Source organism: Haliotis asinina, chromosome 2, assembly GCF_037392515.1.
Source record: "Haliotis asinina isolate JCU_RB_2024 chromosome 2, JCU_Hal_asi_v2, whole genome shotgun sequence".
NCBI classification, from domain to species: domain Eukaryota; kingdom Metazoa; phylum Mollusca; class Gastropoda; order Lepetellida; family Haliotidae; genus Haliotis; species Haliotis asinina.
Genome location: NC_090281.1, coordinates 69,084,153 through 69,110,940, shown reverse-complemented (window position 1 = coordinate 69,110,940; position 26,788 = coordinate 69,084,153). Strand labels below are relative to the sequence as shown.

Sequence of the window (26,788 nt, the reverse complement as noted above, 5' to 3'; positions counted from 1 at the left end):
CAATGCTTGTTAACTCTCCTTGAAGTTTCATCTCGGACAATGTACTGAGTTACCGATGTGGTAATACACAGAATTGGGATGTGTTCCTGTGTACTTTGGAGCAAGGTGTGTGTGTCTATGTGCGTGCGCGTGTGAATGTAACAGATTGAGCATATGCACACAGGTTCGTCCATTAGACACAGGCGATGAGTCTTTATACAAATTATTGCACTTTTTCGTATTCACTTGGTGGTATTTCCGCGGACTACCACACAAAATAATGCAGGGCGCATAGATGTATGTGCTATGATACAAATTGTAACACTTCATACAAAGCCAATCCCTGCTGTCCTCCACCGTGATGTTGCTTGAATATTGCTAAAACGGCATAAAATAACACTCAGTCGAGATTAGATGGGGTAACATAAGACCTACCTGGTCGGCCCCTTCTCGCAAATCACTTGTATGTACGTTTAATTATAAAGCACTCTAAAGGGAAATGTACTCACATGAATCGTCAAGCCGTACCCGTCACGATCACTACAGTGTCAGGTTTCTAACTTTCTGCAATGTGAGATCCAGACATCGCCATGCAGGTAAAAGCAGAACACATTTTCTCCGTCATTTGCTATGAGAAAAGATGATTAATTTTTTATGTGTTTCCCTATCTTTCTGTGCAGCGAGGTTATCAGGGGAGATAATTTGGTATCGCCATATTATCTGAAATGTGCACTGTCAAACGGAACACGCGTTGCAGGATGGGTTATTTCAATAAATCATATTGAGCTTGAGGTATGGCCGGTAGTAGGTCGGACGCTGGTAATCCACGGGACAGAGCAGGTGGCAACGCTTCACGTCTACCTGTTGACAGCTTACTGCTGGTGGCTCTCCGACCCACTCGGCTTGTTTTGCGAAGGACAGTGTAAGTGAGTGAGTTAAGTTTCACTCCACACTCAGCAATATTCCAACTATATGTCGACGGTCTGTAAATAATCGAATATCGACCAGACAATCCAGTGATCAGGAGCATGAGCATGAATCTGCACAGTTGGGAACCAATGACATGTGTCAACCAAGTCAGCAAGTCTGACCACCCTAATCCGGATTTTTACTTGTGAGTTGAAACATAAAAATCTGTGTTGGTTAAATTAATTAAGGAATAGTGAGTGAGTGAGTGAGTGAGTGAGTGAGTTTAGTTTTACGTCGCACTTAGCAATATTCCAGCTATATGGCGACGGTCTGGAAATAATTGAGTCTGGACCAGACAATCCAGTGATCAACAACATGAGCATCGATCTACGCAATGGGGAACCGATGACATGTGTCAACCAAGTCAGCTAGTCTGGCCACCCGATCCCGTTAGTCGCCTCTTACGACAAGCATAGTCACCTTTTATGGCAAGCATGGGTTGCTGAAGGCCTATTCTACCCCGGGACCTTAACGGGTCAATTAAGGAATAAGACAGACCAATGAAGAAATAAGATATATAAGATATATAGGCTTTCGAAGCCAAATCTTGTTTAAAACACGTTAACATTTCAACTTCCGTCAGATACTTTTCATAATATGTGATCAATGACAGTGAGCGAGTATGGTTTTACACCGCTTTTAGCAATATTCCTGGGGACACCAGAAATAGGCACCACGCATTCTACCCATGGGCAGACTCGAACCCGGGTCTCCAGAGTGACCAGCTACTCCGCGCCCTGTATACTGACGTGGACTCATTTAGCATTTAAGCTTATGGGATATAGGCAAGCCGAGGGTTGGTGGTTGATCTCAAAATAATAATTACAATACAAAACCGAACTTCGAACTTCACAGACAGTAAGAGGGATCACACACAGTCTGATTTGCATTTTCTGTGGCACACAGTAGCCTATATACTTACATACATTCGAGTGAAGGGGTTTAAGTAGATACATGACGTCAGAATGTGTAAACATTGTCGGATTTCTCAAGGTGACCCTCTCCCTAGCTCTCCCGCTCCCTCTTTCAAAATTCATGGATTCGCCCCTGGGTTGGGTCTCATTAGTTCATTGAGACAGGTAGATTTTAGTGACAAAACGGCCATAAAGGATCGTCTTTTTGGCTGTTTCCAGAAAGGGAGGTAACTCGTTGTGAATTTGTATCCCATCTTCTGGAATAGACCAAGTTACCAAGTGCAGGCATGTTCTGTTGAGATCTTTTTGCTTCTGTAATAGGGTGTACCTCTTGAACAAAGTAGTATCATATAGTTTCATACTAGCTACCTGGCATTTGAGTGGGATAAGCCACTGATTTACAACACTTGAAGGAAGCAACGATCAACAAGCCAAGTCAAGTAAGATGGTGAATGAATGAATGAATATTGCTCTACGCCGCATTAGCAACTTTTCTGCTCATCGTGACAATGATCAGAGGAATTGTGTGTAACTGACTGAGTTTGGTTTTACGCCGCACTTAGCAATGTTCCAGCTATAGGGCGGTGGTCTGTAAATAATCGCGTCTGGACCAGACAATCCATTGAAGGAGGAATTGTAATGGTGTTCATGATACATGCTGCTGAAGAAAGCGATACTGAAAACGGTTATATTTACTATTTATGGTACATTGTCACACAGTTTCGATAATATTTTGACCAAAATTATAAATATGTGGGAATATGTTCACACTTTCGCTCTTGTTGATGCAATAAAAGACTTATTATCCCTTAAAGCTAGCTTGAGACAGATAACCCGAAACTTCGATACAAACAACAAACACTTGCTGTATATGCAATGTAAACAATTGCTCCGTACATGGGAAAATGTCGCATGTGTTTTTGTCGGTGTTCGTCGAACTGGTTTCAACCACACGTTATGCGCTGGATATTCGTAAGGAGCGCTGCAAGGGAAATAACTCTATGGGATTCATTTGAAATAATGTTCGGCCGTAGAGGGCGCGATATTACTGCAATGTTACATTAATTCTTTAGTTTAGGAATAAACTAAACGGTTGCTTCCCTGGTAGTTGGTATTGATGAGAGAAATGCATTTACTTATTTTTTAGAGAAGTGAGGAGTGAATAGTACCCTTAAGAAGTGGGCACTGTGATCGAAATAATGATGCTAGCTATTAACCGTTGGCATTAGCCGTTCGGAAAGTGTATTTAATGAAAACAGTTTCGAAGACAAACACGTTGTTGTGTCAGTTTCGTGTTGCCACTGCTCCTTAACACGAAGTGTTGGGCTGTCACGAGTGTTATGTTCCCTCGATAACATCCACTTGGCAAAGTGAAGAATCTGTAAAGTAGAAGTCACTGCTGAACCAGTTCTTGAAAAACAAACCCTGGAAAACATTTCAAGATTGTGCATTTCCGTTTTGAACAGTTGATTCGTTTTATAATGATTCTGTCTAAATTAGGCGTTAATTCCCCATATAGCTGGAGTAGCCATAAAGCCTCAGGCGATAAAGAACATTTGGACTGATTGAGGCCGTTGGTGTTTGGCGAAAGTGGAACTTTCACGCAGTCCGTTATCGGTATGACAATATGGGTGTAGAGAATTGGCTCTTATAAATGGCTTCTTAGATGAGACATCGGGTTTTTGAGACGGATTGGATCTTTCAATAGCACGTTTATCTCTCTGGATTATTTTTATAGGTTATTGCCGTTATTTACATACAGCCGACAGCTATCTTTGTATGTTACGATTTTATCCGTGAAAAAATCGTCAGATATCTAAAGTGCTTTGGTACGATCAAATGAGTTGATTGAAACAGGTGAATTTTAGAGACTTTAGATTTTAGTTACAAAGGATCGTTGTTTTGGCTATTTCCTGGAAGGGAGGTAATTCATGCACCGCTTTTTGGTGTCAACTGTCCCATCTATTTTTGAATTAACAGTTTACTATTTATCGTCTGACTTGTTTCGCTTAGGAATTTCAAAGAACGTCGCCATAGCAAGTGTATAAACAATCAAGTACTTACCCGAATCCCCGAATTTCATGGTATGAATAATTACATTTGTTCAGCCATTGTTTCAAATGCCTACATCAAAATATTTATACGCGTGAAGTAAAGAGCAATGAAGATGACATATTTTGAACCGGAAGATACCTTGTTATTATCATAAAGATTATCGACAATCATACACTGATGTGTTCTATATCTGCCACGGCTTTATTCTTCTCGCCCGCATTGAACTAATGTAATAACGAACTTGAAGTGTCATTCATATGTTTGAAATCAAGACCCATAGAAAACTACATTTATATATACTTGTTCTGAAAGATAGGTTTCATTGGAAATAGCACATTATATGTATAAAGGTGCTTTGTATATTTTACGGGACAATGAAAAAATATCATTTCGAGGCAATTACACCAAAGCAGCATTGAAAGATCGCTGTCTAACTAACGAGAGCAGATATAGCATCAGCCAAATGTAAAGGTCAAGGTTAAATCTTGACCTTCGTGACATTCACAGCGCACCGTTGAGTAATCTGAACGAACGGAAGCGATTAGAGATCATCGATGTTAACCTGGGCTCGTTCTGAACGCTTATCAGATTGCCAGCGAACGTGTGTGGCGTGTGCGTGGTCCTCGTGACGCACGTGCAAGGGACCGTTTGATTTGATCCTATGAAATATGACCTTGGGGAGTTATGCCCCTTGGATTCAGGAACACCCTAAGCTTTTAAAGCCTATGAATCAGCGTATCTTGGGTCGCCGAGTTGACCGAAAACACTATCTGTCTGAAACACAGTCAGATAAGATTTGAAGTGCCTTAATTCGGTGAAAGTTTCAGATTTTCTGTTTTTATATTGCTTCGACTTTTAAACAGATTCGTTTAACAAACATAAGTTGACTGAGACTTTCTTTCATTTCTCCGACGGTAAACCCACTGTCTTACATCTTGTCGTTGAGGAAGAAATCGTGACTCATCACTGAACCGGACAGTTCCAGATCCGGATTCTAAGACATCACCGTAAGCGATTGCGCAAAGGGCAGTCTTTCAAGATAAGGGTTCCAACTGGTCATCTTGGTCAAATCCCCACTTGACGCAATCCACACCTCACAGTTTGGTCGGAAATTCTTCTCAAACTAAGGATCCGTTGGTCAAACTCTGTGGTTCTGACAACCCGAATGTACCGGTCCTGGGCTTGGGTTTTAACTCTTGGACGGCCGCTTCTCGAGCGATCAGGGCGGAATTGGTCTGCGGGAAACGACCCCAAAGGCGAGATATGGTGTTCTCATAAACGTTGAAATGTCAGAAAACTGCAAACTGCGACCTCCTATCTTCAAGGAGACACGTGGCGATGTTTCGATTGGCGACACACGGTCGTGGCATGATGATTTCCGCTTTCCCAGAAACGAATGACACAATTCAACGTTTGCCTTTCCAAAGTGATCGATACTGCATGCGTTTTCGTTTACGTGAATATTGATTTTCATGCTTTCTTGGTTACACTTTGGCGAATGTTTCTTCAAAAGCTTTTAAAACAAGGGTAAACGTTAAAACTGTTTACAGTCATACAAACATGACTTTTTGGAAAGAAATAGTATATTTTTGTTTGTTTTTGCCTCAGCTACACAAGGTCAATGTTCACCCATGCGTGTTATTTGTACATAACTTCCGTTTCTTGTAACGTCCGGAAAACAGCTGACAAACTAATAATCTCTTACTTTTCAAAATATGTTTCAGTAATGGCTGGAGGTTTATATTTCCTATTTCCTAAGTTGATGACAGCTGCGAGCATTAATCGTCAACGGATATGAACCACATGCATCTTACATATTTAGTGTTTAGTTGCTTGAACAACAGCACTCAGCAATATTCCAACTAAATGAAGGCGGTCTGTAGATATTTGAGTCTGTGACAGTCTAAGTAAACTTAATAAACTTACTTTTCGTTACGCTCCACTATTGAGTCTAACAAGACCTTATGGCAGGTCGCCTTTGAGATTGACCAATCAGAACACAGCTTACCGAATCGCGAAAGTGGACATTCACGCATACCTTTTGAATTTTATATCTCGAAAACGTTCCTACCCGAAACGATTCCGAATATTACTTAGTGTACGACCCCTTCCGGATGATGCACACGGCGCACGTTACAACCATGACAACGGTGAGTACACAGTCGCTGAAAATTGTGTTTTGGGCAATATTCAAAGACGTCATCTTGCGGAAATATTAGCTAACGATAACCGTATCAACAGAAACCCCAAAGCGTATATACAGCAGATCAAATAACTGTGTTATATGTGGATGTTTGTTTGTGGAGAGGTGTCAAATGACCTGAATATTTTGTAAGTCCCTCCGATCCCTAAGTAGTAGCCGTTGTCTGATTGGGTAAATCTATTTAACCGTCTCGCTTTTGATTGGACGTTCATAGGTCACTCAAATGTTACCTGACGCGACCTTCTACTAGGATTCGTTAGACTCAGTAGTGGCGTCTAACGACTATCACTGAGAGTACGTTTACTTAGACTGGAGTGTGCAATAATCATTCACAAGGTTGAAAGATGAGTGGTTGGTTGCTTGTTCAATGCCTCGCTCATCACTATTCCAGTCTGTATAAGACAATCCAGTGATAATGGTCGTGAGCTTAAGCATCGTTCTACGCAAACGAAACTCTGCATAGGCGTTCATAGTAATTATTTATTTGACAATTATCAGTCCAGTCTTTGTTCGAGACGGATAAAAGGGGACAGAGATGACAAACAGACATCAAGGTAGAGAGAGGGAAAGCTTGGCATCATACATATCATCAATGATAAAGCCCAAATGAGTAAGCACGCATTCTGGTTTATGGTGTTAAGAGTGAATAGATTGCTGTTTTGTTTATATTGTACACGGGTAGTTCAGACTAGCTCCATGGTGCTCTGGTTCAACATTTTCATGGATAAATGGTTGCCACATGCACAGCAGAGGTATTTAATGTCAAACATGGTGTATAGTTCGTACATATCCGAGACATGCCGACTGATGTCTTGCTCATTCGTCAGTGTCCGGTATATTCCGGAACTGAAATCAGCCTGGCAGAACATGAAAGCAGGGGGTCATGGCGTCTTCAGGCCGTTTGACATACACTGTTAATAGAAGTGGTATCCCTGCTAACAGCTGAATCATTTCTTTCAATGCTTTCTGTTTGGAAACAATTCCTTTGGTCTAAGATGGACATCAAACTTATTACCGATGGCATTCCTGGAATGTATTTGGTTTGTTAGTTTGTATTCTGCTATCGTTGTTCCTTACGGACGGGCTCAACTCCTGATATTCCAAGCATTCAGCATTTAGTAACGAATAAAACGTGAAGAATAAGACCGTTAATCACTAAATCCCAAGCTATGCGAGATACTTACCCCCGGGCAACATCGAAAGGAGAAAGATATCAAACACTATACAAAATTAGCGAGTGATTATTTCCAACTATAATCAACACGATAACAATCACTGCATTCCCGAGTGTATTTCCCGACATCAGTAACTGAGGTGCAGAGAGACAGATGTCTGCAGCTACTGCCTCTGTGTGATATTTTCGCATTAAAGTTCCAACATCTAGCTACATTATCCTGTAATGAGAATTTACCCTTCTTTCATTTGCAGTTCATTGTACAATGGTTAACTCTGCCATTGGAAACATAAAAGGACAGCTGTACCAAAACTTTCCATTACGCATAACACGTGTGGGGAATCGAACCCTAACCTTCTGTGTGACGTGACCACTGGGCTAACTCACCTCTCAAGAGGAGTGAATGGGTGAGTTTTGTTTTACGCCGGTCTTAGCAATATTCCAGCAATATCACGGCGGGCTCCGTACCCATGTGGGTAATCGAACCCGGGTCTTCAGCGTAGCAAGCGAACGCTTTAACCACTATGCTACCCCACCGCCCCCTCTCAAGAGGAGGATCGTATGCATTGACAGGTGTGAGCTCAATACAAGGTAAATATTTAATCCATCCGCATTTACAGTGGGCTGTTCAGTTAGTACTGAAAATAGAGACAAGACCACAAAATACGGAGTTGGTATTTTTATTATTATTACTGTTGCGTATCTGACGAAGACAATAAGATAAAACAGATGATGTATGTGAAAACTACGATACCAAAAGGACGATTGTTTGTCTATCAAGTGTTATTAGTGAACTGTCTAAGATACGGCTAACATGTTTTGACGGTCTAGTGTTTACTTTCCTTCAATAAATATCTAACGGAAGCTATAGTCAACAAGTCGTAACAATTCTTGGACGGATGTTGTGTTGACCCTCGGTGATCACGTGACTGTCATGTGGTTTTCTAACCCGCTTCCTCTGCTTCCTCCTCTTCGTCAAATTCTCCTTCTTCCTCTGCAGTTGCATCCTACAAGCGTAAATGGTGAATTTTAGACAATACATGTTTGGGTGACAACGTAAATCTGCGGGATGTTTACAAAGTGACGTCAACTTGAGGCCTATGCTCATCACTTAAAGCCGAGACTATTTTGTGTGTGACTGTGCCTGAGTTTAGTTTTACACCGCTTTTAGTAACATTCCAGCAATAATGACTGTAGGGGGGCACCAGAAAGGGGCTTCACATACTGTACCCATGTGGAGAATCGAAACTGATCTACTGCGTGACGAGCGAACGCTTTAACCACTGGGCTTCTCCACCGCTCGCCATAAGTAGATGTCTCACAACAGCCATCAGAATAGCAACAGCATACAATCAGGGAACATTAACAAGTCTTAGAGAGGTTTTCCATTCATTCGAAACAATGAAACTGTACATTCCCTAGCATTTAATGAAAAACGACAAGAAAGGTTTTATTATTGCCTAGAATATTACTGAAGTAAAACCATCATACAAACCGACACATTGATTAGGAAATATTTATATCGACAATCAAACCAAATATCCCTGAAGCATGTCAAAGTACATTTTCTTATATCAATATCTATATATTCATTAAAATGCACTTATATATATATTGATGAATTACAAAATGAGCTAATCATTATTCATTAAACCGATTTCATTACCTGAATCACAAAATGAAACTAATTCAATGATGAGATAACTTTAGACAGGAATCCAGGGGGTCAGTAAACTGACACTCATGATGTCAGTCACTAGACTGCTGCCTCTAGGCTTGGTTATGTAGATACCGCCGATATGTAGTTGGTATATTTAAACAATAAAGAAACAAAACAGCGGCAACAATTTAGGTGCCATCTGTATTTAGGTTTGTAGTTGGGAGGCTGTTGCCGTAGCAACTGCAAACTCATACCAGAAACGATGCTGAGGTAATTGGAAGTTATATTAAAACGTACAGCAAATAAATCTCGAGCCTATTAAAACGTGTAGGAATGTACATAAGTCACTGCCATTCAAGATGAAAAAACAAATAAAACAAATTACTCACATTATAAAACCTAATACGGTGCATATACGCGCACGGCACACATTTGCACGGACTTCAAGTGTCGCCATCAAGTTGGTATAAGGCACGTGCTGGTGTCACGAGGGCAGGGACCGTGCTGCACGTGATACTGCAAGAAGGGTGCGGTAGAGCGAACTCAGCTTCCTCTCAGCTGACGCGTTTTGTTGAAAAATAGTACCAATATTCCGATAATTGGTTCAGCTTTACACATGTTGTTTATGTTGTTGTTTGTTTATTGCACACAATTATACCAATTCTTGTCCCCAAGACCCAGCCAAATCTGCACGAGCGCATGGTTAGGGTAACTAACAGAGCACACGTCATTTCTTCATTTCGTATGTCAATTATCGCAGCGGTCTAAACATAAAAGCAAACTGACTTTCTCATTATGTAAAAAATATATATATTTTAAACATGAATTTTGTTTTCTGTGCTCGAATACTCAACATAACAGCATGTTTGGCCGCTTGAGGCAATAATCATGAAGTTATCTACTTGAAAGCTCATTAACTCTACCTTGGCTCTTCAAACGGGAAAAGATGAGATTCTGTTTACGTGAAATATCCTTTTTTTCTTTTGAAAAGGGAAAATGTAGGAACGTGTTCTTAATTTGTTTTCCTCGTGTGTCTTGTTTCACTGCGCTATCGCCTTACCCTCACCTCCTGGCGTTGAAAATAAAATTCATAGCTACAGATAAAGGTAGTAGATTTTACCTTTAATGAGAAGATGCTGTTAACAGTATCATAATCATGCGAAAAAAAGATTGCCGATCTTGACCCGCCTTTCCAATATTGAGAAGCGCACATAAAAGGTACGTTCATAAGTTAAATAATACAACTCTTTCTCCTCCTACTAACTACTACTACTGATGTTGCTGCTGCTACTACTACTACAACTACGTCTATTACTACTACTTATGCTTCTGCTACTGTTACCACTACTACTGTGCTCTATGATATCACCATGATCCGCAGAGATTAAGATTCGCCCCGATTACGATTCTTGGTCGTGCGTTCTTGTACAGAAGTGACAATGCTTTTCATGGCCGTGCTTCCTTCTGCAGAAGTGACTATGGTATTCTTCGCCGTGCTTTCTTCTACAGAAGTGACTACGTTTCATCTACAGATGTGACTATGGTTTTCATGGCCGTGCTTTCTTCTGCAGACGTGACTATGGTTTACTTGGCCGTGCTTTCTTCTACAGACATGACTGTGGTTTTCATGGCCGTGCTTCTTTCTACAGAAATGACTATGGTTTACTGGCCCGTGCTTCCTTCTACAGAAATGACTGTGGTTTTCATGGCCGTGCTTCCTCCTACAGAAGTGACAATAGTTATATGCCGCTTTTTTCTAAAAACGTGTCGGAACCACAATGACAACCATTCCGTAATACATGCCACAATATCTTTTACGCTTACCACTGCACCACCAGTGATACCACCCACTACAACATGTGATATCACTAACATATATATATATGTTAAATGTGACTAATATATATTTACCGTCCCTACTGCAAAATGTACTGCAGCCGTTGCTGCGACTACAACGACGGCGATTGTCTAGGACGGGGAGTACTGCTCTCCCTCCCACACTCTTTCTGCCAGAGACATTAAACGTGTACTACAGGCCGTTGGCAAGTATATTTCCGTGCATATGGTTCGTGTCCGACTTGTTCGTTACATGTTCAGGAAAACATGGTGATTTATGACCCTGCAGTCAAGACGTGAGGCATCAGATAGAGGGCGTTGCTCATTGCTGGAGACCTGTGTGTCAGAGGAACAACTGAAGAGAACACTCTGGGTACTGACAGGACCCGGATGGTTGTTGTGGAACGGGGAGATGAGCTGTTGCCGGTGTAGTAGCCCCAGTAGATGGTGAAACAATACACCAATGCCTGATACGGTTTGGGGTGTATCAACATAAAACGATACATTTGCTAATATACTTACAAGTCGCTTAGTATCATTAGCCATTTTTATTTTGCCTGTCAGATATCTGAAAATCACTTATAAACCGTTTCAATTGTACTTTTACATACACCTATGTTCGAACATGAAGGTAACATAACTGGAAGGCTGTATTTCGCGTATTTCGATAGAGGTCATTCTGAGTGACTGAGTTTAGTTTTACGCCGCACTCACTAATATTCCAGTGATATGGTGGCGGCCTGGACCAAACAATCCAGTGATCAACAACATGAACATCGATCTACGCATGTCAGATACGATGACATGTATCAACCAAGTCAGCGAGACTGACCACTAGTTCCAGCCCGGATCTGTTGTGGCGAAGGATCTTATATAGTGTAAAAGCCAAACACCGCTGTGCCAAACTTTGATATGTCGAACTTACGGCTGTATCGAAACACAAGTTCAGTTCCTGCGAATTCCTCATTGATAGTCATCATTTTACAGTTTCGTAGAACCTCGAATAATCCGAAGTATTTACGTGGATGGCTTGAACTTCAACATAGAGGTGTTTGGTTGTATTTTATAATCGAAAATGACGATATTACTCAGGGTGACTGGACGTATTGTGCAGCTAGTTTCCAACGAATGGCTTCTGGTTCGCTTGACATACGTACTGGAAATGCACACTGCTAACACAGAACTAGTTTAGAGGTGCGGTAAGAGTGATCCGCCCTTGGTATATACTAAAAGCCGCAATCTCGAATTTGGTATGCTGCTCATACGCGAACTGACTAAAGCGGAAAGTTATTCTGCTGTGAATATATTGAGGATATTACCTGGTACTGCTGGTACTCCGACACCAAGTCGTTCATGTTGGACTCGGCCTCAGTGAACTCCATCTCATCCATGCCCTCGCCAGTGTACCAGTGGAGGAAAGCCTTTCTTCTGAACATAGCTGTAATGGAGGAATAAAAGTAGTGAATGAGTTGGTGTAACGCCTCTTTATACAGTTGGTTCTTTTGTTGTTTAATGCCACACTCAGCATTACTCCAGCTGGCGGTGGTCTGTAAATAATCGAGTTTGGACCAGACAATTCATTTGATCAACAGCATGGGCATCGATCTGCGCAAATGGGAACCGATGACAAGTGTCGACTAAGTCAGCGAGCCTGACCACCAGATCCCGCTAAACACCCGTAACACAAGCATTGGTTACTGAAGATCAATTCTAATGACATTCACTGGTCTCTGTAAACAGTAATTCTGGTGTATCATAATGTGTCGTCTTGTGTTGAAGGGGGAGGAGACCCGTGAAGGTTCCGGGGTAGAATAGGCCTTCAGCAACCCATGCTTGCCATAAAAGGCGACTCAGCTTGTCGTAACAGGCTACTAACGGGATCGGGTGGTCAGGCTCGCTGACTTGGTTGACACATGTCATCGGTTCCCAATTGCGCAGATCGATGCTCATGTTGTTGATCACTGGATTGTTTGGTCCAGACTCAATTATTTCCAGACCGACGCCATGTAGCTGGAATATTGCTGAGTGCAGCGTAAAACTAAACTCACTCACTCACTGAAGTGGGAGGATGGGAGAAGTTAGAAGAGATGCAGGTCATTTATCACTAAGAAAGCGAGTGAATGAGTGAATATAGTTTTACGCTGCTTTTAGCAATATTCCATCAATTTCACGGCGGGGGACACCAGAAATGGCCGTTACACATTGTACCCGAGTGGCGAATCGAACGTAGGTCTTCAAGGTGACTAGCGGACTCTTTGACCACTAGGCTATCAAACCACCCGTAACCACCCATGCTTGTTATAGGAGGCGACTGGTCAGGTCATAATCTTATGCATACATGTAATTGTACCCCTAGTGCGTAGATCGATGCTCGTAATGTCAGTCACTGGACTGCTATTTTATAGACCACTGTCACGTGGCTGGGAACTTGCGATTACGGTGTTAAACATCAAATAAATATGCGAGAAAGGAACCGGAGTTCGAACATACGATCATAGTTTGCTGGCAATACGAAGGGAAGCAACTCTGCACATTGACTTGCTTCTCTTCAGACGACTGGGCTATAGCCTCAAGTCTCTTTAAAGTAACATTAAACATCACCGTGACAAACGGGAATATATAAAACGATGAGGAAAACGTTTAACTTAAATAAATTCAGAATATAATTAATCAAATGTCACTAAGCCAAGTTATATATGAAACGTTAAGCAATATCTCCTAAAGAAAAAGACTTCTTACCATAGATTAGAAATTAATATCAAAACTAATACAATGGACAAAGGTAGATGAGAAAGGACTGCACTATAGACGTGTTTGTCGACCATATTTGTGTCAGTTAAGCGAACAAATGGGCGTTAAATGTGTACTTGGAAGTAAAAATATCAAAGGCGTTTATTAATTTTAAATCTGACTTTTCATAAATTAACTGTACGTTCACGATAGTTTCGCCTTTGACTAAATGTGTAACACACGCACAGATAATGTTCTGTTTTCACCGTAATATCACGTGAATTATATCTTTCAAGAATTATCATATTTGTGGGGAGGATCATATTGCATATTTTGCACTAACTGGGCATAACCTCAGCAACGTAGTGCCTCCTATTGAAGAATAATGGACAGATATGCAGCCATAAAGAACAAACTTTAGTTTTATTATGCACATTTCGTTTCCTTTGTCGCGGCATAATGCAAGATAACGCCGTAACAGGCCATAAAGTCGAAGGCAAGGAGAACGGGCGTGTTGCTATCTGACTCTCGTTGTATAACAAACCAGATAGGCGGCATATCGTGCTTATGAAAAATAATAAATCATATTCGGGTTCCGGAATATCGTGGGCTGCATGACGTTTTCCATGGGTGTATAAAATGCAGGTTTTAAGGCGGGAGAGAGTTGGTAAAATGATAACAAGTTTGTCTAAGACGTTTCATTATATTCCTGCCTTCGACCCATGAACAGATCTTGAGTATGAGAACACACACTTATGTGTAAGTTCAACTATCATAGGTCGGCTGGGGTGTTGGTCGGGAGGGTGTAGGTAGGCCTGGATACATGTATCGGTTTGAGAAAATATATTAATCAAAGCAGAAGGTGTGTCCACATATAAATTCTATCTTTAAGAAGTTGAGACTTATATACTACGGTTTCAATTCCACAACAACTGTATTTTTATTACTAATAAGCGTGATTTTTAAAAATGATGTAAATATTTGATAAAGAAAGCTGTTTCCATAATTATGATACCAAGTCTGCAACGTAAACAAACACTGATGAAAAGTTTAATTTATTGCCGAATTATCAAACCCTAACAAATTAATCTATTTTCAGTCCTGAGAATTTCTAACCCATTTCTAAAAATATGAAAGAAAACGGACGCTTTTGTGTACATGTTTATGCATCATAGTTTCATCGTTACAAAAATTGCTCACACTTTGACACATGTTATCATTGTAGGTAACTATTCAATACATACGGTAAATATTATCCAGTGTGTATGAGCATGATTTCGGTTTTTGTCAGTGTTCTGTGTTAAGACTTTTCCATAGATTCGGGGGCGGTGGGGTAGCCAAGTGGTTAAAGCGTTCGCTCGTCACGCCGAAGACCCGCATTCGATTCCCCACATGGGTACAATGTGTGAAGCCCATTTTCTGGTGTCCCCCGCCGTGATATTGCTGGAATATTGCTAAAAGCGGCGTAAAACTAAACTCACTCACGCCATAGATTCGAGAGGCAAAATCCCATTGAAATCGCGACCTTTGCGACTGCAGAGCCTGATTATAATGTAAGCCGACACGAGTAGTCTCCCCTTAACAACAACAGCCTACACGTGATTGCTTCGTGTACCTGTAAACTGCTCGGACACCCGTTTGAAGAGTTCTTGAATGGCGGTGGTGTTTCCGATAAACGTTGCAGACATCTTCAGACCACGTGGCGGGATGTCGCACACAGCGGTCTTAACGTTGTTGGGAATCCACTCCACGAAGTAGCTGCTGTTCTTGTTCTGTACGTTCAGCATCTGCTCGTCAACCTCTAGAAACAACAGAACAGGACAAGACGGGTATACAGCCTGTGCCAGGTTAAATAGATGCCTACTACGATGATAAAGACCACCGTTACTGTGAATGGGATTTCTCATTCCAAACTTATTCAGGTTCATATCTCGAGAATAACGGAGTCTATGGCGAACAGAACAAGAGTTTGAGTGTTTATCTGACGTCAGTATTGGAAGGATACAGAATGTGCCTGGTCTAGATTAAATTACCCTCAGATCTTGAGATACTGCACACATACTGCTTTAGTCCCTATTCTTAACAGATATGCTTCAAAGAAGATGGCGTTTACATACCTACCCTTCATGGACACCCTTCCCCTGAAGATGGAGCTGACGGTGAATTCGAACCAGCAAGGTTACCTACCCTTCATGGACATCCTTCCCCTGAAGATGGAGCTGACAGTAAGGTAACGACCATGCCTGGGGTCACATGCCGCCATCATGTTCTTTGCATCAAATATCTGCTGTGTGAGTTCTGGTACGGTCAAGGCGCGGTACTGCTGACTGCCCCGGGACGTAAGGGGAGCAAACCCAGGCATGAAAAAGTGAAGACGTGGGAAGGGTACCATGTTGACCGCAATCTTCCTCAAATCTGCATTCAACTGGCCTGTCAAATGTCAACATATTTATGCTTCACCTTTCAAGATTCAGCTACTTAACTATCTGTCTCCTTTCCTCTTGCTCAGGTTTCACGCGATGATATACTTTATTTAATATTCCCATTCAGTTTACAAAGGATCATACTCCTGAAATTCAGTCAGAATTCATTCATACGTATTTTAGTGTTTGATGTGGACTTAAAATTCAGTGTAATATGAAACGTGAAATCCTATTGATAATTATAGTCGACGTAGATGGTGAATTAGGTTTAGTTTTTCTTCTTGAAAACTGTTGACAAGGCTCAGTGACCTTCAGTCGGCCCCTACCTGGGAACCTGAGACACGTGGTGACTCCTGACATTGTGGCTGAAATGAGGTGGTTGAGGTCGCCGTAGGTAGGGGTGGTCAGCTTCAGGGTCCTGAAGCAGATGTCGTACAAAGCCTCGTTGTCGATGCAGTAGGTCTCGTCGGTGTTCTCGACCAGCTGATGGACAGACAAGGTGGCGTTGTACGGCTCCACAACCGTGTCCGATACCTACAACAACAAGCCCACCTTTCTCATCTTCCAAATATTTAAGATCATTTGGTCGAAATAATGCCGATGTGGTGTAAATCTCTTCACTCATTTGGCACTACATGCATGTTGGATTCCACAATTGTCTATTAACAGTTAACGGATACGCTAATTACACAGAAAACGTTAACGATTCATATGTATCTTCAACAACAACGTCTAGATCTTCCCGTGAAGATTCGGGATGTGATTGATCTTTAGCAACACGTACTTGTCACTAGAGACGACTAACGTGATGAAGTGGTCAGGTTCACTTACTTGTTTGACATATGTCATCGTATCCTGATTGTGTAGATCGATGATCATGCTGATGATCACTGGATTGTAATTATTTACAGACCGCTGTCATATAGCTTGAATATTGCTGAGTGCGGAATGAAGCAACACGCAAACAAAGGTTAGATCTGGACTTGGCTGGGCCTCTTTGAACTTTTATCGCTTTCTTGAATGTGTGTGATAAAACAATGTCCTTCTTCCATAATCTCTTGACTATGCACATATCTGTAACGCATTTGTTTAAACGGGGCGTCTAGTGAACAGGGTAAGCAGTCAATAAAATGGTTTTGGTGTTCAATAAGCTCACCTTTGGCGATGGAACAACTGAGAATGTGTTCATGATTCTGTCGGGATACTCCTCCCGGATCTTGCTGATGAGGAGGGTCCCCAGTCCCGCCCCTGTGCCCCCGCCCAGTGAGTGAGTGAGTTGGAAGCCCTGGATACAGTCGCAACTTTCCGCCTCTTTCCGGACCACATCAAGAACTGAGTCAATGAGTTCGGCTCCTTCCGTGTAGTGACCCTTGGCCCAGTTGTTTCCAGCACCGCTCTGACCTGAAGGAACAGATTCCTTGAGAGGTAACACTTTGAATCTGTAACGTTCAAGGCTGATGGATTGCTGAAGAATTTTTTAATGGTAGGGTATGGGTAAATAACGTTTACATTGCTTCCCGAGTATAGTGCCAGATAGACTCACCGAAAACAAAGTTGTCTGGACGGAAAATCTGTCCGAAAGGTCCGGACCTGACAGAGTCCATGGTGCCGGGTTCAAGGTCTATCAGGATACTCCTTGGGACATACTTGCCGCCTGCAGTACACAAAACATATATGATGATTTCAATGAAAATACACATTAACATGGGCAAAAGAATCACTATTTTGTTCCAGTATGTGTAAGTCTTGACAAAAATATCTGTTTTTCTCAGAAATGGGAACTAGTACCAACAGTAAATTGTTTGTTTTCAGTCCAGATAGAGCAAATATTCAGAACAATGTATACGTCACAGTTCTATTTTTGGCATTCGGAACTTCTAATTTATATCACATATTATATCAGACATGCTAGTTTGATTAGTATACACATGCATACATAGATGATAGTTTTGCAATATATTTGGATAGATTCACTATATCTTGCGAAGTTTTAACAGAAAATATTTTCGTAAACTTTATTTCACTAGGAAAAATGTTACGATGGGTGGGTAGATATTGCTTCCTCAAAGTATCTAATGCTTTACAATGGAAAATATAATGATACTTGTCCACAATGTTTTTAGAAGTGCCTAACTGGCACGTTCTCTCGTCTCTTGCAATATTATACCAGCGGCCCGTCTCAGTAGGTAAATTATTGTTACATGTTCTAAATCTCAACAGGGGCAATGAAATACGTTTTGGGAGGAAGAGATATTCATCAAACTTAGGAAACTGCTTTAGATGTTGATAGCAAATCTCCTTGGAGCTAGAAATTATGTCGTTGTGCCAGTTTTGGATAAACTGATCCTTACGAATATATTCAACTTTTGAGACCAGCCACTGGGTTGTGCAAGTTGAGAGATTTTCAAAAACATAAGAGAGTCCAGTAGTGTCTAGTATATTTTTAACGTGCTTTAGCCAGGGATTATATTTTTTATTTGTTCTTCTTTGGAATGATAGGTAATTGTAAATTAAGTTGGTAAGCTTAAAACACCGTCTTCGTACGTTAACTTGTGCCAAAAGTTTAATAAACGTTTTTATATCATAATTCTAATAGGGAATCTTCTTCCTAGTTCCCCATGAAAACGAGGGCCTGAAACGAGGGTTCAATTTCTTAATCCTGTAATGAGTCTTAAGAATTTTAAATGAATTTTCTCTAAAATTTCAAGGTTTTCGAAAGACCACAGTTCAGCACCGTAGGTCAAGATAGGTGCTACAATTGAGTCAAAAGCTGACAATAAGCAATCTAAACGCAAGTCTAACTTTCTAGCTTTTTAAACTAAATTATATATTGCTATTACTCACTATTACTTACAGTTTTGATACTCGAAACGAGTTGTCTGTTTCTGTGGAGCGTTATACCGAGATAGGTATAACTATCAACTATTTCAAGTAACATACCATCCAAATGGAATTTATTTATTTTTTGCTTTTTCATGGTCCTCCCCCCGAATAATACTTTTTTCAGTTTTGCTTGTATTCAATTTTAGCTTCCATGAATCACGGTAGTTCTTAAATGAGTCTTGTAGTCCCTTTGGCGATTCATCAAATACTATAACTAATAACTTTACAAATATCACCAAATTTTCGTCTTTCAATATAATTTACATTTACACCATTACTGTCTGAATGAAAATGTAAATGTAATGTAAATGTCATTTCCCAGAGCGTACGTCCATCAAAGCTGGATATGACCATAGCCGTATTCAAACAAAGACCCACGATACTTCTGAAAACTCTCTCTGAAAACAGCAACGTTAAAACGTTGGCGTCGACTGAAGCGAACGTACAATCCGCAACATACATATTCCGTCGATCCGCATTGTATTATTACTTGACGCTCAGAATGCAGTCACTGCTTAAAGATGATGTTGTTGTATGTAGTGCGGTTTCAACCAATTGTCTTCGTTCATGTCTTCGCGTGGATCATGTGGATAATGAGTGAGTGAGTTTAGTTTTACGCCGCATTCTGCAAGATTCCAGCTATTTGGCGGCGGTCTGTTAATGATCGAGTGTGGACCAGACAATCAAGTGACCAGGAGCATGAGCATCGATCTGCGCAATAGGGTACCGATGACATGTGTCAGCCAAGTCAGCGAGTGTGGCAAGCATGGGTTGAGGAAGACCTTTTCTACTCCCGGATCTTTAAGGGATTCGTTTAGATGGAGATGATAGAGGAGAATCTGAAGCGGCATGTTACCTGTTGCTTCGTTGTAGTAGACGTTGATTCTCTCCAGCTGGAGGTCGGAGTCGCCATGGTAGGTTCCGGTAGGGTCAATACCGTGCTCGTCAGAGATCACCTCCCAGAACTGCGCATACAAAACAGAAACATGCGTGTTAGCACAGTTCTGCCACAAGATGAAGGTGAATATTATTCACACAACATATAAACACTACATTATTGTCAAAAGGGTTAAATGAGACTTTCAGTCTTTGCGATCGTCAATCAAAACAAACTAACATCGATCCAAGACACAACACTGAATCATCGAGCGGTTGAAAATTAATATGGGCATAGAATCTTCCTGGGGGAAAGTTGTCTTAGTGCTTGAACTTCATCTACGATTCTAGTAGCATTAATGTCACGTTGTGGAACAGCCGCTGCACCATCATATCAATTTAGATCTCCAATCTACTCTCACTGCAAACAGACCATCAGCTATTCATCGAGACTGACAGATCACCAACTTTCAGCAGTCCACGTGTTTAGACCAAATGAGTTCCACTCAATCATTGAGCATTCCACGGATGTACTTTTGGAAGGGACTTGTTTGTAACTCTTGCAAGTGTTACTCCACTTTAATTGACAGATCTAATCAGAACTCGTTTTTCTTATTTTCAACTCGACAGTTGTCGTCTGCTGAGCCATTGCATCGTCTGCTCCGCAAGCCAAACACAAACGTGGTCGTCTGTGCACCAAGAAGACAATCTATATTCGTTAGACGTAAAGTCAAAATGGCACTATACTAAAAGGATGATCGAATCCTTTTCGGCTGGGCCGGACTAACGAACCGTGGATGTTTGGGAAAAAAGTCGTCATTCAGTGTTAGCTCATTTGACCCACGAGGGCAGAAAATACTCTATCAGCTGGCACTCGCTCTCTGATCCTAGACATTAACCACCTACCTTCTTTTCACGAAGGAATATTGTAACTTAGGACCCAAGAAGAACATTAACATTAGTTTCTTGACAACTAATCCCTCGTGATTAATAGCTCGAGATAGTCCGCCCTTTCTTCTATACTTCCAAATCATTACACCCCGCCAGACGTGAAATTACCAACAGTCAATCCAAGAAAAGTACTAATCCCTAATATTAAGATACACCGTTAAGGTTAGGAAATAGACCTGCGTTCTAAATCTTGGTCTGGTCATCCACACCATGCACAGATGAGAGTGACCTGACCCGTAACAAAACCCTCGTCACCTCTGTGGCAGAGATGGCCTTATCGTTGTAGCTTTAGGAGGCCACCCTGAAAGTCCTGGTGCGATTTTTCGACAGAAATGGGTTTCAAATGTGAAGAAGCGAACGAGTGCCACATGATATTTATTATATAAATATATTATTTATTTCATAAATTGCTCCACATTCATGCTCAGTGTTCAATACGTAGCCTGCAAGTACTTTGAATCTCTTGATATCCTGGAACGTGGAACTAAACTCACTCACTCTTGGATAAACCATACTGTTTACATACGGTGAAATAACCAACAACAAATTTCACACATAATCGTGGTTTATGTGACCCAAGAGGTGCCACGTGGCCTTTGATAAACCCATGGTTTAACAGTTAACAACCTCTGTTAGTTTATGTCACTCTTTAATGTAACTTCAAGTATGTAAATGATAATAAACATTTATTATATATATATATATATATATGTATGTGTGTATATATATATATATATATATGTATGTGTGTGTGTGTGTGTGTGTGTATATATATATATATATATATATATATATATATATATATATATATATATATATATATATATATATATATATATATATATATATATATATAGTTTTATCGGCATTTGTGGTTGCCTAGATTTGCCGTAATCTAGGATATTTCTTTGGTCAGATGAAGTGTATATCTAGATATATAGCGTATCTGTCATGTCATTGGACATGCCGATAGTTAGCCTATAGAATTTGTCGTAACCTTCAATCCGATGAAGTCAAGATAAGCGCAGGTGACTAATCCGCCACAATCCTGTCAAGGTGTTGTTGCCATTGGTCAGGTGGTGAGTAGGAAGGCCATTGGGAGGGGATCTAACACGCCCAATACGTGCACGAACCTCATTGTGAGGGGACGGTAGGTTATGACATCAATGCACAGTTCACTGTTGACAGTGTGAACACAACATGAAATATAATGTCGAGATCTGAATTCTTACAACATGAATGTTCACGTCACCTTCAGCACAGTGGGGTAGCCTAGTGGTTAAAGCGTTCGCTCGTCACTCCCCACATAGAGGAAGCCCATTTCTGGTTCTCGCCGCTGTGATATTGCTGGAATATTACTAAAACCGGCGTAAAGCTAAACTCACTCACTCAGATCACCGTCAGGGTATGGTGGTTGATAGCATGAGAGTAAAGATACACCCAAACTGATGTTTCCACTACAAATCTTAGCTTAAACTGGTTGCACATATCGTGCAACGTTCAAATTATTACCTACCTATCTATGGCTAAACTCTTTCAAAGAGAGCTTAACACAAACAGCGCTGTATCCTTTGATTAAGTAATTACAGGTAACCATATATGCACCAGGCAGATTGTTGATGTGTACAGAACAACGCCGAGAGATGAAGTGGTGAGATATACCGCGTCAAGCTCCATGTGAGATACTATTGTCTCACCTGTGTGAGATCCTATCTGGGAACCTTCAGCCCACATGGTCAGTACGGATTGTGTGGAACAAAAGGCAATACGCTTTCTTTGTTTTCGCAAGTTGATTGATTGAGTTTAGTTTTACGCCGCAGTCAGCAATGTTCCAGACATATGGTGGCGTTCTGTAAATGATCAGACAATCCAGTGATCAACAGCATGAGCGTCGATCTACGCAATTGGGCCACCATGGTTTGTGTCAACCAAGTCAGTGAGCCTTTTTAGACGCCTGTTATGATAAACACATGCTACAGAAGATCAGTTCTAACCCGGATCTTCACGGCCTTTCACAAGTTGAACTAAATGTGTGATTATATGTAAACCTTCACTTTAGTTTGGTTCTTTTTTGTTAACTTACGTCATGACGATTAATATTGTATTTGTCAATAACTAATAATACTAATCAAAGCAATCATCATGCTGATTGACCCACATGCGCTTCGGGACGTGGCATATGTCATTAAACTCAGTCACTACCTCATCCTTCCAGGTTCCCAGTCACTGCTCGGCGAGACGAGTCATTCGGGTTCACACATATACAAACATATGATCATTTACGTCAGATACCAACTAGTTTAGACATAAAACTGAGGTAGTCGTTATGCATCTATCATTCTCTGTGATACTTCTCAATGCCAGGGTGAACGCGTATTATGACGGGTGTCTACTGGGTGGGGTATAGGTGTTAAGTCACCTGAAGTGTTCCCTGTGTGGCAGAAAGGCCATTACCCATAGTCTGCAACACGAACCGGGTGCACTCTGGATCCCACTGTCAGAACACGTTCTCAGCTTGACACATTGACACGCTCCCTTGGGGTGGTACGTTATCACGAGAAGGTATCTGATATTTCTGGGTGAAGTTACGCGAATTACGGGTGTTCCAGGATTCGATGAAGTCTACCAGTTATACATCCGTTGGGTAGCTGATCATAAATTGTGAACTGAAATATGTGAAATGCACTTGAGCATGTCGTGAGCACATGGTTACCACTTCCTGATCTGCTGCAGGTAACATTGTCAGGGTAGGCTTCCTGATTCTACTGGCTGTTAGGAAATTGCTAACATTGCCAAACCGAGACGCTATTTCAGGACTGGAGTAGTTTCTCTAGTAGAAGTAGTAGCAGTAGTGGTAGTGGTAGTGGTAGAAGTCTTTCTCTAGAAAATTGTAGTTGTTAATCTTAATTTCAGTGGATCCTGGTGAAATCAATGGGGACAACTCTCAAAGTGAATGAAAGAGCCATGTGGGCTGTTAGTGCCCGGATAATAATACTAGTAGTAGTTGTAGTAGTAGTAGTAGTAGTAGTAGTAGTAGTAGTAGTAGTAGTAGTTGTAGTAGTAGTAGTAGTCAGTCTGACCATTATACAACTACCTAACATATACCTAACGGTAACTTCATTCTGTGAACATCACCTCTCCCCTCCGCTGCCCCTCACAGGTGGACACCTAGGGACTACTGTCACAAAGCAACCATTACTAAGGCTAACCTAAACTCCCATTCTTTAACACTGCACTAAGGTTACCTTAGTGACTTACTGTCACATCAGTGCTTCGTGAAAGGACGCCCAGAAACCACCAGTCAGAAGACACGGTGGAGGACGAGACGAAACACAGAACAAAGGAGGGTCGGACCACTGACTCACCCACACACCTACTGAACGCATGCCCTGAACGCATGCCCTGAACGTATGCCCTGAACGCATGAATTATTGGATGAACCATGTCCCCCTCGACCTTGCTACCACTTCATGGTATCCGGGAGACTTCTGCAGCCGAAATTTCATAAGCCCCATGAGACCCACAAGGACTGTCATAAACCAGGGGTTTATATTTCTAGTTTTGTCCAACCCGACTCCGCTGTCATGAAGATCAGCCAAGGAGGTTAGTTACGGGTGAAAGCTACCCCGCTAAGACTGCCGTCACGAGACAATGCAAGAGTGCCTTACAACGTTTATCTACGTTTCCGATAGTTTACACTTTCATTCCTTGTTCACGCTGCGTTACATGACGTATGCCAACCGCTTCTTGTCATATGTTTGAATAAGAGAGCGGTTTCGTTTATCCGTCTTTCTCAACTGTCTGGCCCTTGAAAGGAACTGTTTGAGTGACAGATGAAATCAGCACGACCAGCTGACGTGTGACACTCGTTATGACATGTGGAAACAGGCAAACCCCATATTAAATCACTCTCAATAAAACATCGACATAAAAACAATTTAAAATGTTCACAATTTCATCTGTGAAAAAATATCAGTTTTTATAACAACAGTCATTTTGTTGGAGGTGTAAACTCCTCACACCGGTTGTAAGGATGTGTGAAGCTTAGAATCATTATGACGACAAATGCACCATGCATTCAAATTTCTGTTGTGTTTCAACGTAACAGCGAGACCGACTGAGCTTATGATCACTTGTGAAGGATATGTTTACAGTGTGCTTGAAGGATATATTGACTCTTTGTTTGTTTCGCTGCTTCTTTGAAGTAACGGGTACAGATAAGGACACACACATTGTGGTCTCTCTGTGCATTTAAAAGCAAGTTTTATGAAACACATTTGATTACCTAGAGATAATACTTAGAGGGTAATTTGATAAATATCTTTAGAAAGGACTGTTTTTTATAACCGTTGTTTGACGGCAGTGTAAGGGTTGTAAAGTAACCAGTAAAAATGGCACGAGCATATTCCAAGAATGTTCGTTTAAGCTGCAACTGTAATAATGCAAGTATACCACGGATCCAGGTAATCACAGACAGGAAGTGGGAGTCATTCCACCCCTGTATAATTACACAGTCTGACAAACCAATACCCAGTTTAGTCAACTCTTACGACAAGACATGTATTCTAACCCAAGTCATTCCACCCCGGGATAATTGCACAGTCTGACAAACCAATACCCAGTTTAGTCAACTCTTACGACAAGACATGTATTCTAACCCAGGAGCGAGCACGCGGACGTTTGTATTGATAATGGAATAAAGATTTCTGTTTTCAAAATGTCGTAAAGTCGGGTGTGATCTGTGACGTACTTGGGGATTCCTGGCTGAAGAATTGCCACATTCCCACATACGGTCGCAAGAACCGTTCAGTCAGTTACGGATGGAAAGGATGAAGTACCGGTGTCTATATTCGGTCACCTACAGATGCAAATCAGCTGATTACATAATCCAGAAACGATACTGATATTTCAGATGAAGTAAACATACACACTGAGTTATTATGTCTCAGTAACCTCAACGCTAACACTGTTGCATATCCATCGTAGTGGGAACATCTACATCTTAACACAGAAACTAGAACCTCAACATTCTCGGCAATAAAGAAAGTAGAAATCATGGTTTGTTTCAGCGATATGTAACCACACGCGATCTGAATATGCAACAACAATTAACCGAATGATACAACAGTACAGATTATTATATATAGATTTAAGAAAACCCAGCCCACTTGCCCAATGTGCCGTGGTTGTTCACTTGAATGCATTCAGCGGCTAATCAATTTTGCCTTACAACAGTTTCCCGTTTGTTGACGAGTTCATTACGATTTGATTTTTGGCTGAATGGATTTATCCTTGGCACGCTATCGATATTTTGGTGGAACATTACCATTATATTATATGATACAATAAGGATGCAAATGTCTGAATTATTATTTCGATTTGTAATGACTATGGCAATAAAGTAGCAATACTGCTTGTAAACACAATCATTGCATTGAAAACCATAGTTATCGCTTGATTAGAACTGCTACAGTTTATGACGAACATATTCACAATTAGGCGCTTGGGTTTGTGACGGCGACATTCATTTAGGTACAACTTATTTTCAAAATGACTTAGTCCGTACTAGCGAGGAAACTGTCATACCGGGTCCAATGTATGGCATAAAGAAAACTTAATACAAGGAGTTAGAAAGTTGAATTAGAACTGTTTACAACTGTTGACTGCAAAGAAAACAATTTCTTAAAAATTATTCTCTATTATACTGTCACTTTCATTATACCCTCTGGAGCATATGGTCAATGTTCAGATAAAGCTAATTAGTTTTACGATAATTCTACAATCAATATACAGTGAGTGACATTTATCAGTTTCAGAATTAAAATCAATGCATTCATGATATCATGTTTTGTTGTAATAGTCGTTAAGCTAGGATGTCAGTGATGATCTTATCACAAACTGTTACTGAACGAAAATGTATGTTAGAAACTGTACTTTGATATTTTTCATATTTTCCACGGTTTTGTCCCCCGGAAATATCTAATAATCAACCAAAAAAAATAAGAAAGTAATGTTTACCTTTGCACCAATTTGGTTACCACATTGTCCAGCTTGCATATGTACGATTTCCCTCATGGCTGCTGTTGTGTTGCGAGCACACGCCTCAGATATAAATGTCAAATCTCCTCAACCACA

At 41.0% G+C, this 26,788-nt stretch overlaps 1 protein-coding gene across 1 annotated transcript; it reads right to left on the bottom strand.

Annotated features, from left to right (window-relative positions):
- Nucleotides 1-7,958: 7,958 nt before the first annotated feature.
- Nucleotides 7,959-26,788, bottom strand: LOC137274210 (tubulin beta chain-like). Its single transcript, XM_067807270.1, has 9 exons — nt 26,672-26,788; nt 19,683-19,791; nt 17,487-17,597; nt 17,100-17,344; nt 16,270-16,477; nt 15,708-15,950; nt 15,136-15,321; nt 12,110-12,228; nt 7,959-8,301 (listed from the first exon to the last, which is right to left on the bottom strand). Exons 1-9 carry the CDS (start codon nt 26,726-26,728, stop codon nt 8,239-8,241), a joined length of 1,341 nt encoding a protein of 446 aa, XP_067663371.1. The 5' UTR covers nt 26,729-26,788; the 3' UTR covers nt 7,959-8,238.

Bases quoted from the DNA above. Each gene is read 5' to 3' on its own strand.
- LOC137274210 (XM_067807270.1), bottom strand. From the start codon at position 26,728: ATGAGGGAAATCGTACATATGCAAGCTGGACAATGTGGTAACCAAATT. The intron at 17,345-17,486 runs GTGAGTCTATCT...CTGTTCCTTCAG, and splicing joins TCCAGACAACTTTGTTTTCG to GTCAGAGCGGTGCTGGAAAC. The intron at 16,478-17,099 runs GTGAGCTTATTG...TTGTTGTTGTAG, and splicing joins CAGTTGTTCCATCGCCAAAG to GTATCGGACACGGTTGTGGA.